This window comes from Rhamphochromis longiceps, linkage group LG6 (genome assembly GCF_057381845.1).
Source record: "Rhamphochromis longiceps isolate RC_006_pf linkage group LG6, R_longiceps_female_GT1.1, whole genome shotgun sequence".
NCBI lineage: Eukaryota > Metazoa > Chordata > Actinopteri > Cichliformes > Cichlidae > Rhamphochromis > Rhamphochromis longiceps.
The window spans coordinates 7,973,662-7,989,297 of NC_140562.1; the positions used below are offsets into that span (position 1 = coordinate 7,973,662).

General features: G+C 40.6%; 1 protein-coding gene across 2 annotated transcripts in view; it reads right to left on the bottom strand.

Moving 5' to 3' along the window:
• Positions 1 to 14,330, bottom strand: part of LOC146667439 (heterogeneous nuclear ribonucleoprotein L-like) — a 47,874-nt gene extending 33,544 nt beyond the window's left edge. Inside the window, exon 1 of one of the 2 annotated variants that reach the window (XM_085409135.1) lies at positions 13,803 to 14,330. In XM_085409135.1, the coding sequence (XP_085265261.1) occupies positions 13,803 to 13,976 (174 nt within the window). In that variant the 5' untranslated portion in view covers positions 13,977 to 14,330. The remainder of the gene's footprint in view (positions 1 to 13,802) is intronic. The other variant, XM_085409136.1, reaches the window with a different exon arrangement.
• Positions 14,331 to 15,636: the final 1,306 nt, after the last annotated feature.

The following is a 15,636-nucleotide window of genomic DNA, read 5'->3' on the forward strand; positions in this document are numbered from 1 at the left end:
TGGCCAAGACAGATATCAGCTGAATCAGCAACATGCGACAAAGAGTGAAAATCCATAATTACTACCACATTTTTAACTAATGCATAATCATGGGAAAGAAATGTAAGAGTGTTCATCTATAAAATGCTGAAATAGGAAGCAAGCAACATTTGCAGTGTCTATATAAGGAGTGCCCGTTTACCGCTTTTGTTACAGCGGATACTTCTCTGTAGTCTTTGATAATATGTTGCTGAAGTGTGGTTTCTATTAGAGTACTCCAAATAGCATACCTAGGTGCACAGCCGTCACGCTACACCAGGCAGGAAAACTAAGTACTTTGCTCCAGATAAATAAAAAAGTAGGATCTGACAAAGTAAGAAAAAGGACTATAATATACACATGGAAGGATAATTCAGAAACAGATCAGAGGTGACGGCAGAACAAAGGGGGAAGCAATTAACAACAGCTGAAAATGCTATATGGATGTAGCACTATTACATTGCTCATTGGTTTTGGACTCAACTGGCATTTTGAATATTAATGTTTTGTCTATCATGTTGTTTTTGGATCCAGAATTTATCTTATATGGATGAAAGAAAGGCATCCTAATTTTGCAGCTAATGCTAGTTACCTAGAAAGATACATTCATAAACTGTCACAGACCCGGCTCTGGAGGACTCAGGGGTCCATGAGCAGTGGTTATTATTATTGTTATTATTATTATTATGACTATTATTTGGGGTCTGTGTCGTCTACTGTTTTGTCCACGTTTGTATGTAGAGTGCGTGTGTCTGCTTCTCTCTCTCTCTCCCCCCGTCCTCGGGGCTGTTGACGGAAGCGCGCGTCGTGGGAGAGGCGTGTCCGGGCGACTGTCGTCATCGGGAGTCCCTCTTTGCTCTTGCAGCTGATTACCTGACCAGCTGGTGGTAATCATCCCTCCCGGCTAGGAAGAGGTATTTAACCTGGACTCGTGGCGACAGTCGACGTGGGATTATTACTCTTGACCGGTATAGTCCGTGCTAGGCGTGTGGTCTTGATAGTCGGCTAGCGTGTGTGGCTAATTGTGGTTTTCCCTTCTTCCTCCAGGAAAGTCGAGCGAAGAAGCGAGTTGGGGAGCACACAAACTAAGGGAGCTACAGCACGGGACGCACTGGGAGCAAGGGATGAGCACCATTGGCAAATTACATCTCTGAGTTAATTGTTGGACTTACCTGTCTATTCACTGTAAATAAAGTGTTTTGGGTCCTACTTTCCTCATCCCCGTGGTCTGCCAGCCAGACCGTGACATAAACTGTATTAGTACAACATGGAAACACAAATATCAACTCATCCTTGAATCTTGAACCTTGAACCATCAGTGAAAAATAATGGATAACAAAACACTAGAATTGCCTTCATTAAAACTGAAGCATAAACGTCTTGGATCATCTGTATTACAAAGAAAATCCACAACCATAAACTATAAAAAAAATGCTCCAAAATATGGCGACAACAGGCACACAGTGATGAGGTCTAGCAAATTTCATTCAAAACATCTGTCAACCAAACCCCTAGCTCAATTATCCAGGAGGATGACTTAGAAAAAAATCAGCCCACTTGGAGTTGTTATGAGGGTCAAGCTACCGCTATATATTGTGTCACAGGCCAGGTGGAAGAAAAGCAAAGCCAAGAGAACTAAAGGTCAATTCAAGCTGTTCTACCATGGTGTAGATATAAAGAAAAATGGAGAAGGGATAATCTTGAAGAAAGAGTATGTGAATTCCATTGTGGAGGTAAAGAGTGTCAGACAGGATGATGAGTTTGAAGCTGGAAATTAAAAGTGTGATGGTAATTCTTCTCCACAAAACAACTGGATTAAGAAACAAACCAAAGGAAAAGATTCTGGAGTGAGTAGGATGGAGTGGTAGAGAGTGTCCTCAGGGGGGAGAGACTGGTGATTGGAGACTTTAATGGACAGGTAGGTGAAAATGAGATGATAAGGAGGTGTTGGGTACACCTGATGCTGTTAAGAAGAAGAAATAAGTGAAGACAGAGCCAAGGACTAAGTAGCAAAAGTTGAAGAAGGAAGAATGTTGCACATACTTCAGTTAGACTCTGGGTGGTAGGAAACAGCTACCAAATCAGTTACCATATCTCACAAACAGCTTCTTCCCTTGGGCCATTGTCAACAAAAACTATCCCCCCATATCCCACCTTACCCCTGGCCACTCATCTCACCAATCGGAGCCATGCTATGAATAACCCCGCTCACAAATTGACTTTATTCAGATTGTCTTCTCTTTGCACTACTTCCAAGCATGTTGCACCTTGTTCTCCAATGTGTGCCTTTCTCTTATTTTTGTATATATTTCTCATTTTGTATGTATACCTCTTGATTGTATATATTTCTCCTGTTTCCTATTTATTCCTGCTGTCTTTCAACACAGTTGGTGTGGAGCACCCACAATGTTACAGTACATGATCAATGACAATAGCTATTCAATTCAATTCAGATAAATTCAATTCAATTTTATTTATACAGCACCAAATCACAACAACAGTCACCTCAAGGTGCTTTATATTGTAAGGTAGTCCCTACAATAATACATAAAGAGATAAACCAACAATCATATGACCCCCCTATGACCAAGCACTTTGGAGACAGTGGAAAGGAAAAAACAGGAGGAAACCTCCAGCAGAACCAGGCTCATGGAGGGGCGGCCATCTGCCATGACCGGTTGGAGTGAGAGAAGGAAGACAAGACAAAAGACATGCTGTGGAAGAGAGACAGAGATTAGAATCTAAAGACACCCTGGTGGTTTGGAAGAAGTAATTACTGAAGTTAACTTAGGAAGATCAACTGGAGAAAAAAAAGTGAAGAGCTAAAATTATTAACAAGATAATCGACCTCTGTGGGAGTAGTGTTCAGGTAGCTGCTCTGCTCTGTGTTGGTACAGGGTATTGAAGATGATAACAGTGGGTGGATTATATTCTTAGACTTAGTTACAGCACTTTCAGAAAGACGTCTACTGTGATGAAGTCTACTCTCCACTGCTGTGTAATCAATTATTGTAAATGTAAATGTTATCAGGAAATGATCAGACAGGAGAGGGTTAAATGTTCAGTTTCTATGCCGTATGTTAAAACAAGATCTAGAGTGTGATTAAAGTGGTGGGTGGGTTCTTTTATATTTTGAGAGAAGCCTAAGTCTAATAACGGATTAAATGCCATGTTGAGGTTGTCATTTTTAGCATCTAAATGGATGTTAAAATCACCCACAATAATTATTTTATCTGAGCTGGGAACTAAATCAGATAAAAAGTCTGAGAAATCAGACAGAAACTCTGTGTAAGGCCCAGGTGGATGATAGATGATAACAAGACTGGTTTCTGAGTTTTACAGCTAGGGCAAACAAGACTAAGGATCAGGCCCTGTGCTTCAAGGATGCTGGTAGTTAGAGTTATTCGGGGGTGTTGATTCATTTAAACTAAAGTAATCATCCTGCTGTAACCAGGTTTCTGTAAGGTAGAGTAAATCAATTTGTGGATCACTTATTAAGTCACAGTAGCATAACCACGACAGACCCGATGACCGCAGGTTCATGCTTTTGAGCATTTCACACATTTTATTCTTCTGGTTGCTGTTCACAAGCTCAGCTGCAGCTCAACAGCTGCAAACCACATACACCACAACAACAACCACACACTCAGGACCCAGTACTATTTATGCAGGGCAGCACGATGAGCCCATTGCAGTGTGTTGGCTTCTCCTGCAGCTGTGCCACAACCGTGCCCCCCACATTCATGTACTAACAGAGACTTGGAAGAGAGATACCTAATGTTTAATAATCCATATTCCACTGTTTTACTCTTTGATGCTGTTGAGGATACTCTATTTTTCTTTCTTTGCAATTTTTTATGTTTAAGCTGTTTTTTGTCAAAGGGGATGTGGTTTAGGGGGATAACGGGAGGACAGAATTTGCAGAGAGACAACGAAGACTTCAACTTTGCCTCCTGATCCCAACTCTGGATAGCCACATTTTAGGGGGGGTTAATAAATTTGACTAGATTTCTAGAAATGAGAGCTGCTCCATCCAAAGTGGGATTGATGCCATCTCTTCTAACAAGACCAGGTTTCCTCCAGAAAGTTTCCCAATTATCTATTCTATTCATTTCTATTCTATTCTATTCTATTCTATTCTATTGTACTCTATTCTATTCTATACTAGTCTAGTCTATGAATCATAAGTACATACAGTTGTAGCGCAGAGGGAAACGGCCAAGAAGAGGTACTCAGGTACTCACCGAATAACTAGTCAAAGATTTTGAGTTGGTGATGTGCGTCAAGTTAGGATGATTAAGGACAAAATGGAAGTGTGCTAACAAGCCAATAATGTGCTGAGAAGACTAGGGGTGTGTTTGAGGAGCTGATGAACATAGAAAATGAATGCGAAAGAAGGACAGTTGGTAAATCAAGAAGAGTACAGGTGTAATAGGATAGTTAGTAATAGGAAGTGAGGGCAGCTATGAAGAAGATGGAGAGTGGACAGGCAGCTGGTACTTACGATATACCTGTGGAGAAATAGAGATCTCTAGGAGACAGGACAGTGGAATCTTTGACTAGACTGTTTAACACAATCTTGGAGAGTGAGGGGATATCTTAGGAACAGAGATGTGCGGCAGTACCAATTTTCAAAATCAAGGGTTACAACTACAGAGGGATAAAGCTGATGAGCCATATCATGAGTGGAGAGGTGACAACAACAAGCAGTATACCCTTATGCCAAGAAAAAGCACTACAAATGCAAAGTTTGCCTTGATTGTGCTGATGGAGAAATATAGAGGTGGTCAGAAGAAGTTAAGACGTGTATTTGAGCATATAGACAAAACATATGAAAGGGTTTCAAGAAAGGATCTGTGCTACTGCATGAGAAAATTATTTTTGATGACAGAGAAATACACTATATTTCCAAAAGTATTTTGGTATTCAGCCATCAAAATAATTTAATTCGGGTGTTCCAATCACTTCCATGGGCACAGGTGTATAAAATGAAACACCTATTCCACAGTCATCTGTTAGTGGTGTTGTAACAAAGTGGAAATGATTAAAAAATGACAACAACTCAGCCACAAAGTGGTAGGCCATATAAAGCTATCAATAGCTACAGACCTCCAAACTTCAAGTGATCTTCAGATTAGATCAAGAACAGTGTGCAGAGTGCTTCATGTAATAGGTCTTTTGCACTGATAAAACAAGGAAAGAATCTAGAATTAACATCTGACAAAACAAAATGCTGACATTGACAGGAAAGCACGTTCCTTGAAAAAACGGAAAATTCACAATACATGGACCACAAGCTGTAAAGTATTCATAAAATCAAAGGAACACTGGAACAAGCCAAAGTGTTGGTCATCAGAAACATTGAGGAGCTGGACAAATACTGATGTTCATCTTAAACTAGAGGTATGAATACACATGTGACGTGACACACAACACCCCATATGGCACAGTCTAAAAGATCTTCTTCTGCATCCAGCAACAAAAACAATATAATTCAATGGAATACTGTTTATGATAAACTGAAACTGAGAACATTTCAGTACACAGACTATAATGTTCTGGACATGGAAAAGCATATAGGCCAGGAAATTATAATTAATAATATATATAATAAATACTTATCAATATACAATAGACACTAGAGTTCAAAGGTTCTCTGATGTCTGGAGAGATGTGCACCTTAATACACAGTCACCGCAAAAACACACTACAACCAGTGCAACACAGCAGGCAAATGAGCTGCCTTTCAATCCTTGCCTACAGATCATCAGAGGAGATTTTGGCTGTAAGATACACACCACAGAGAAGTCAGAAGCCATCAGAGAGCAGACTAATTAAAAAAACAAAACAAAAATAAAGTTGGTAGTAGTTGAAATGTGGACTAAAATTGTGTTTGTCATCAGGAAGAGGTCTATGACTTCATCCTTTACCTGTAAACCTATTAGGAAAAGTCAAAATTGTCTTTATATGCCCTCGCTACCTTGCTTGTCTTTTTATAAAGTGGAAGGAAGCTTCCAGTAGCAAACTCAAAATACAAAAACATGCAAAAGCAAATTTTGCCGAATGTACTGAAGAGTTAAAACATGTTCTGGATGTTTGATGAAAGGAAGGAGGGCCATAACAGGCACAGAAGTCTATTGCATTCATTTATGGTGACCAGGGCTCGCAAAATTTCAAAATCCCTGGTAGACCTTCGGGCAGGGACTCTTCAGTTTTTGGTAGCCCAAAATAAATTTAAGTAGCCCAAAAAAAAGAGCAATTTTTTGATTGATGTTTTGTTTCCTGCTTGGTTTCCTTTACAATATTATACATTAAAGTATAATATTGTAACGGAAACAAAACATTAATCAAAAAATTGTTGAAACACAAATATGGGCAGAAATCTGTACCATCAGAAACTGAATATGAATAAGTTAAATTTGAATTTGAATTGCTCAGATTGACTCTGAATTGTAACTTGAATAAATGTTTTTAAAAACTGAATATGAATTATCCTAATTTGAGGGTACAAGATGACAACTTTGGAATTCTACTAGAAACAGTCGATCATATTTGTTTGTCAAAGCTGAATCCAGGGCAAACTACGCTAAATTAGCGTTTTGAGCTAGCAGCTACAATAAGCATAAAAGTTACCGTACGGCTATCATTTGTTAACATGACGCTTGTTCTTATACCTGTGATACATTTATTACCAACCTGAGAGTTTATCCGCTGGTCATTCGACATGACGAATGACTTCTGAAATCTTAATTCAGCTCAAGACGCTGTAGATTCCTGTCAGTAACACTTTCGGTCCGCTAGTAAAACGTAGTTCTATTAATCTGCGCTCATTACTCTTGAACCGGAACCGGATGTAAGTCCCAAAAAGCTGAATTTTGGAACTGAAACTGAATGGTGAGAAGTGAATCTGAAATTATTCGAGAGCTAAATTTTTAAAGGATAAAATACGGTTTCAAAGCAAATTAATTCATTTTCAAAATATAAAATTCAATTTCAATTTAGTGATGATCATTTTATTTATTATTATTTTATTTATTCTTATTGTATTCTAATTTTTGCCTCATAACTTTTGCACTGTCCACTTCCTGCTGTGACAAAACAAATTTCCCACGTGTGGGACTAATAAAGGTTATCTTATCTTATCTTATCTTATCTTATTTTCAGACCAATAAATTCAATTTCAAATTAGGATAATTCATATTCAGTTTTTAAAAGCATTTATTCAAGTTACAATTCAGATTCAATCTGAGCAATTCAAATTTAACTTATTCATATTCAGTTTCTGATGGTACAGATTTCTGCCCATACACAAATTACAACATTGAATAAAAATTACAATCATCAACTCAAATACTTGGTTCTAATTGAACAGAAATTTCTATGAACTTGTAAGAACTGTGTAGGACATGAATCAGTCTGTGTCAGATCCTGAATTTGAAATTTCCACTGAAGTCACGGGTAAGAGGCAAGTGGAACCAAGATCTAGGCCATTTGCTTTTTGAAGTTTGCAAAGACTGCTTTGAAATTTTGCCAGTGGTAGTTCACTCTTTGCAACATAGTACGCTGTTCTAAACAGATTTTTCAGGTTTATTTTTAGTATGTTATTTGCAATTGGTGTTTGTTCTGGGAAAGATATTGCAGACTGAGCAATAATGCATTTCTTGCATTTTTCATGGGTTCTAATGGGGGCCTTTCTTAAAATTACTGGTCCCAGTAACAAAGGCGCTTGTCGACTCAGAAATCGAGGGAGAACCAACAACACACCAGGCAGAACATTATGTTATTTACACGGGTGCACATAAGTGGTCCACATGTGCACATTCGCTGTCAAAATAAAAGACGCGCACCAGATAAGCCTACCACATAACTTTTCCGTTTTGTGGTAGGCTTTTCTTTTCCTGTCACTTCTTCACCAGGGTGAAGAAGATCTATGCCATTTGCTTTTTTGCAGGGTGAAGAAGTGGCTCAGCAGAACTAAAATATATATCCTGCTGCTTTTACACACACACTCACATAACGCTCAGCGATTCTCTGCACGATCAACCTCTCACATGTTTAAGCTTGCTGCGGGAGATTTCACTTGTCATGTTTGCATAGTAAGCTAACGATTGATAAGACGATGTCAGAGGAAATTATCGTCACTCACCAATCAGTACTGTCACTCTCTATCCGGTCGTTAAGCGATGACGTGACAAATCCTAGTCTGCGTTTAATATGGCTTTTGTGTTTGTTAACATGTTTAATATTTTGTATTTTCTTCTATTTCTAGAGTCACAGCTACGACAGTGCGACTCTAGGAGCCTGTGGAAAGGACTGCGGACTATAACGGACTATAAACGACCAGCTTCTTCAATGATGAATGCCGATGCTTCACTGGCTGATGAGCTGAACACGTTTTATGCTCGCTTCGACGCCGCAGCAATTAAAACAACAAACGGCTGCGCGCGCTCGGAGTGCACCAGTGAAGAAAATGCATTCGTCATCACAGAGCATGCCGTGAGGAACACCTTCAGGAGGGTGAACACCAGGAAGGCAGCAGGACCAGATGCAATCCCTGGCCGGGTCCTTAGAGCCTGCGCTGATCAACTAGCACCGGTGTTCACGGAGATCTTCAACCTCTCCCTGGCCCAAGCTGTGGTTCCCACGTGCTTCAAACGGTCCATTATTGTCCCTGTTCCAAAGAAACAACAGCCCGCTTGCCACAATGACTACCGTCCAGTAGCACTGACTTCAATTGTGATGAAGTGTTTTGAAAGACTGATGAGAGATCACATCACTTCTTCACTTCCTCCCACCATCGACTCACTTCAGTTTGCTTACCGGACTAATCGTTCCACAGACGATGCCATATCTCACCTGCTCCACACATCCCTGAGTCACCTGGACACTGGCAGAGGGAATTATGTTAGGATGCTGTTCGTGGACTACAGTTCAGCATTCAACACAATAATTCCCTCTAAGCTTTTCACCAAGTTGACGGATCTAGGACTCAGCTCATCACTGTGTCAGTGGATCCTCAACTTCCTCACAGACAGACCCCAATCAGTGAGGGTAGGAAAACAAGTCTCCCCCTCCATCTCACTCAGCACTGGAGTGCCTCAGGGCTGTGTTTTAAGCCCCCTGCTGTACTCACTGTACACTTATGACTGTGTAGCCACATCCGACACCACCTCCATTGTCAAGTTTGCTGACGACACTGCTGTTGTGGGCCTGATCTCCGACAACATCGAGACGGCCTACCTGGAGGAGATTAGGAACCTGGAGACCTGGTGCCAGGAGAATAACCTCCTCCTAAACGTCAGCAAGACTAAGGAGCTGATCGTGGACTTCACTACAAAGCAGGCGAGGAATTACAAACCCCTCATCATCAGTGGCACGCCAGTGGAGAGAGTGGACAGTTTCCGATACCTGGGTGTCCACATCACTCAGGACCTGTCATGGTCCTGTCACATCAACACCCTGGTTAAGAAAGCCCGTCAGCGTCTCTTCTTCCTCAGAAGACTTAGAGACTTCCATCTGCCACTGAAGGTGCTCAAGAACTTCTACTCCTGCACCATCGAGAGCGTCCTGACGTCAAACATCTGCACCTGGTTTGGGAACAGCACCAAGCAGGACAGACGAGATCTGCAAAGGGTGGTGCGCTCGGCAGAACGCATCATTCAATCAGAGCTCCCTGACCTGCTGTCCATCTACACCAAGCGGTGCAAGTCCAAAGCTAGGAAGATTATGATGGACCTCTCCCATCCCAACAATGGACTCTTCTTACTGTTGAGGTCTGGGAAGCGCTTCCGCTCCCTTAAGGCCAAAACAGAGAGAATGAGGAGGAACTTCTTCCCCCAGGCTATTCGGGCCCTGAACCAGGTGTAGGACTGGACTCTCCCAAACACGTCACTATAAGACTGGACTCTCACACACGTCACCACACGCACCACCACACATTTCCTATAATCCTATAATTCCTATAATTTATAATCCTTATCTTTATAATCTCTTCTGCTATTTGCACATTCTTTACTGTAAATTCCTAAGTTAATTTGTAAATTTTTGTAGTAAATTGTAAATATTGTAAAACTTTTCTTCTGTCATTTAATGGTCGGGCATTGTACAGCTACAAGCATTTCACCCCCATGTCATACTGTGTATGGTTGTGTGTGTGTGACAAATAAAATTTGAATTTGAATTTGAATATTTAATCTCAAAAAGCTCCTAAAACAGTCAGTGATCACTGTTGACCTCCCTCGGCTTTTATTACCGCTAATCATTTATTTAAGCTCAGTTTTTAAAACCTTACGATGTAACTACAGCCCAGCACATGCAGCAGTATATGAATGACTAACCTCGTATTGTTGATGGATTATCTCAGTTGTTCTCCTGGCTGAAGTTTGGTCCTTTTACAGCATCCTGCCATGCGATTACATTTGTTCCTGACCTGAACACTCACGTTAACTTTTATCGAGTGGAAAAAAAAAGTTAGCTTGTTTATATTATGCTAACATAGCTGTGTCGCTAGCGGTCACGTAGCACATCATTATATACCAGCTAGCCAAACTTCAGTAACCCTACAAACGTCACTGCTGTTTAGTTTTCTGTCTTCATTTATGCTGGGAGTGATAGCAGAGCTGTACGTTTTAATTTGTTTCCAAAACCCCGCAGTCAGGACATGCTATATTGTATTTAGATAGAAGCTAGCGAGCTAACTTCCTGCTAACTTCTAACTCCGTTAAATGTCATAAATTCCGTTTTCATGGATGCCTGGGTGTTAAACTGCAGGAATGTCTTAAAGACATAAAGACCTGGATGGCCGCTAACTTTCTGCTTCTTAATTCAGATAAAACTGAGGTTATTGTACTCGGCCCTGAAAATCTTAGAAATATGGTATCTAATCAGATTCTTACTCTGGATGGCATTACCTTGGCCTCCAGTAACGCGGTGAGGAACCTTGGAGTCATTTTTGACCAGGACATGTCCTTCAACGCACATATTAAACAAATATGTAAGACTGCGTTCTTCCATTTGCGCAACATCTCTAAAATTAGAAATATCCTGTCTCAGAGTGACGCTGAAAAACTAGTTCATGCATTTATTACTTCCAGGCTGGACTACTGTAATTCATTATTATCAGGATGTCCAAAAAACTCACTGAAAAGCCTTCAGCTAATCCAAAATGCTGCAGCAAGAGTCCTGACAGGGACTAGAAAGAGAGAGCATATTTCTCCTGTTTTGGCTTCCCTTCATTGGCTTCCTGTTAAATCCAGAATTGAATTCAAAATCCTGCTCCTCACATACAAGGTCTTAAATAATCAGGCCCCATCTTATCTTAATGACCTTGTAGTACCATATCACCCTATTAGAGCGCTCCGCTCTCGCTCTGCAGGCCTACTTGTTGTTCCTAGAGTATTTAAAAGTAGAATGGGAGGGAGCGCCTTCAGTTTTCAGGCCCCTCTTCTGTGGAACCAGCTTCCAGTTTGGATTCGGGAGACAGACACTATCTCTACTTTTAAGATTAGGCTTAAAACTTTCCTTTTTTCTAAAGCATATAGTTAGGGCTGGACCAGGTGACCCTGAATCCTCCCTTTGTTATGCTGCAATAGATGTAGGCTGCCGGGGGATTCCCATGATGCATTGAGTTTTTCCTTTCCAGTCACCTTTCCCACTCACTATGTATTAATAGACCTCTCTGCATTGAATCATATCTGTTATTAACCTCTGTCTCTCTTCCACAGCATGTCTTTATCCTGTCTTCCTTCTCTCACCCCAACCGGTCGCAGCAGATGGCCGCCCCTCCCTGAGCCTGGTTCTGCCGGAGGTTTCTTCCTGTTAAAAGGGAGTTTTTCCTTCCCACTGTCGCCAAAGTGCTTGCTCATAGGGGGTCATATGATTGTTGGGTTTTTCTCTGTATCTATGAAGCGCCTTGAGGCGACTTTTGTTGTGATTTGGCGCTATATAAATAAAATTGAATTGAATTGAATTGAATTAAACTCAATTGTTACACCTGGTAGAGCAGAACGCTGATCATTTTATTAAAGATGAAAGACTTTAGACAGTTTTTCAACTCTCAGTAATGCCATAGTGATCGTTTGATATATGGACCTGCAGCGGAGTTTAGGCCCAGACACGGCAGACTTAACGACCGGATACATAGTTCGCGCGATTGCAAAGTGAAAGCAAAACACAAGCGCAAATTCAAACCCGATTTCAATATGTCACATATTGGCTCACTGATGCCAATGACATAATTACCCAGCTACATTTCCGAAAGAATGCAAAAGCACTGACATATGCTCCTGGCTGCATGCCAAATATCCTTGGGCAAGATACTAACCCCATGTTTGCCTACTGGTGGTGGTCAGAGGGCCTGATGGCGCCAGTGTCCGGCAGCCTCGCCTCTGTCAGTGCGCCCCAGGGTAGCTGTGGCTACAATGTAGCTTGCCATTGCCTGTGTGTGTGTGAATGGGTGAATGACTGAATGTAGTGTAAAGTGCTTTGGGGTCCTTAGGGACTGACTAAAGCGCTATACAAATGCAGGCCATTTACCATATATTTTACCTTCCTATGATAGTCCAACGGGCAGGGTAGAGATAGATTTTGGTAGCCCGACTGGAAAAATCGCTAGCCCCGGGACGTCGGGTTAGCGATTTTGCGAGCCCTGGTGACTATATGCTGCTTATATCATCTGAATATAAGTACTCAATTAATGTGTTTTTTTACGGTATGAAGCCACAGCTTTGAGGTAGAACTCAATAACGGTATTTTGCTTGAGGAAAATAATGATCTGTCCAGACTAAGTTTGATAAACTGCTAAACAAATGTGTGTAATAAAAAATAGTAATAGTTCTTAGAACGATATGGTCTTCTTAAAAACAACATAGCTTAATATATGAGCAGGGCCCAGAAAGGAACTGACAGAAACACCAGGCGGGCAAAACACCAGCTACTGGTAGATAAAGCAGTCCCTCAAGTGACTGCTGAAAAAGCCGCTAGGAAAGCCTGGGGAGGCCACTAGAGTGGTGGAATATGTACACTACAGTGCAGATTCTATATCCAGGCTGAAACAGCAAAGATCCATGAGTAAATCAGGAATACGGACACTACTCATCATGTATGTTATGATGCAGAGTACACTTGCTGACTGGATGCACGTCTACAAGTTAACATATAAAGATCTCCATGGAGCTCAAAGGAAGGAAGAATGCGAACAAAAAGTTTTAACATATCCATTCATCCATTCATTTTCTTGCACTTATTCAATTCAGTTAATTCAAAAAATGATTCATCTTTAAATAGTTTCTAACCACCAGTCTGGGACATGGTATGGCTGGTGTGTTCATCCTGTTAAAAGTTCTTCTCACTCTCCACATATGCTCATAGCGTACATCTGCGGGTTTTCTATAATATTGTTGGTTTTTAACCTTACAATACAAAGAGAGTGGACTGTTCTGAATTATAAAATCACAAATGAATTGAACTGAGTTAACACGAAGCTCCGGACTGGTTAACTTCCAACACATTTTTCTTAAGCACGTTAGTGATCGTCGTGACGATGAAAACGGGTTACTGCCACTTGTTCCAAAGTTACGCCGTTTATGTAAATAATGACTGATAATAATAAATGTAGAAACTCATTTATATTCCACTCTGACTTTGTACTCTTTCATTTCTCTTGCTGTCTATTTTAATCATTAACATAATTTTCAGACCCTTCCAGTTGTTTGTAAATCGTATGAAAAAATGTTAAATATTTACATTTTATTTAGATACAGAAGGATTAATATTGTGTGCCTCACCTTCCCTCCGCTCCTGCGGTTCTCAGTGCACCCGTTCCCCGCTGCCTCCTCAGCGGCAGAATCCTCCTCCTCCTTCCCGTCCTCTAGCTCTTTTACACCGGTCTCTTGTTCCGTCCGGAGCCGCTTGGCGACCTGGTAATATCCTTCTTTTCTGTCTTCGCTCTCTTCCATCATAGAAGAGAGGAGAAAGTCACAAATTTTCGGTAAAAAGGAAGAAGAGACGTTGCACCTGCTACTCTCGCTGTCTCTCGCTGTCTCTCAAGTCAGCTCCAAAGATCGCCAAAACAGGAAGACGTCTTACATTGCTCATTGCGTGTCATGGTTTGTGTTGTCTTGCAGGCACACTTATTTTCTTACAACACTGGGTGGCTTTTTGTTGTTCTTTTGTTCTGTTTTTTGTTTTTGTTTTTGTTTTTTTATTGAAACAAATTAGACTTACCATTTTTGTAGACTCACCTTCACATACCCAAGAGGTAGTGATGGGAAGTCTGGGTCTTTTCTAAGATTCGTCTCTTTTGGCTTGCCTGCCTTAAACGCAGATTAAGCGGGTTTATATGTGTCCGTCTTTTCGGTTGCACAGATGGGGGAGAGCGGTTTTCACACGTGCCTCCTGTGCAGTCCCCCAAGATCCTGCGTGTTGCTGGACGCGGATGACGTACACCAGATAACATGTTAATAAATAAATAGATGTTAATTTTTCTCAAGGTCTAAAACTTCATTATGATCAAGATTGAAATGTTAATGCTAAAGAAATCTTAAATAAACGTTAAAAAAGCCTACAGTGCGATAGTAATAACATTGGAATAATACTGATTTATAGTTATCCCGTTATTATTGCTTGTTGATCTATTTATAGTTGGCCAGATCACCACATCAGGTTGAAAAATCATTGATTTATAGTTGAACAAATTAAAGCTGCTATCATTTAGACTATTCTGTAGCACCCCTCTCACAGTGGTACAATCTATGTGGCCACAACTGAAAAGTCACTGATTTATAGTTGAGGGGAAATTATTAAGCATAAGCAATTGCCAAGTTGATTGGTCAGACAAGTGGCTGTATCATAGGCTAGTTCACAAGAACAGGATAACCGCAATAAAAACTTTAAACAATGATGATAATAATAATAATAAAAAAAAAAAAAAATAATAATAATAATAATAATAATAATACTTGAAAACCAGAGACTGTAGTTGGATATTTTTAATAGTTTTTAATATGGTTTCACCTCAGCTGATGGTATGTTAACTTCGCTCTCTTTTGGCTGGCTCACAAACCAACAAGAAGATGAGCACGAGTGGCCCACAGACCCGTTTTGTACATACTTTGCACACTACCTCCATCTGACAACAGAGCAGGCAGACGGACAAGACCCTGGAGTAGAGCAGACAGCGAATGCGCACCCTCTGCCTACGCTGCTCTGATATATTTATTCTTCTTCTTCTTCTTCTTTTTTTACCAATTATGTACTCAACCTTTCTGTCTCCAATATCACAGAAATGCAGCCAGTTGCTGCTTCTTTTGTGATCGTCTGCCAAAAAGTGATTTCTGGCGGTTCTATGTGTTTGTGTTTTTTTTATGCCAAATATCTTTGCTTATGTTGATAAACAGTCTGCAGTCAACAGGATTTACAAAGGGACTACATATAAAAAAAATTTAAATGAACTGTTTTGCAAGGATTTTTATGCATCTGCATTGTTGTATTTACAACCGTTTAAATACCGACAATCAACATTTTGGCAAATATGATAAACCACTTTTCGGCACAACACCAAATCCCCATCACTCTTAGCTGCTGGTGTGGCAGTTCTTATACAAGGCCCACTATGTTGAT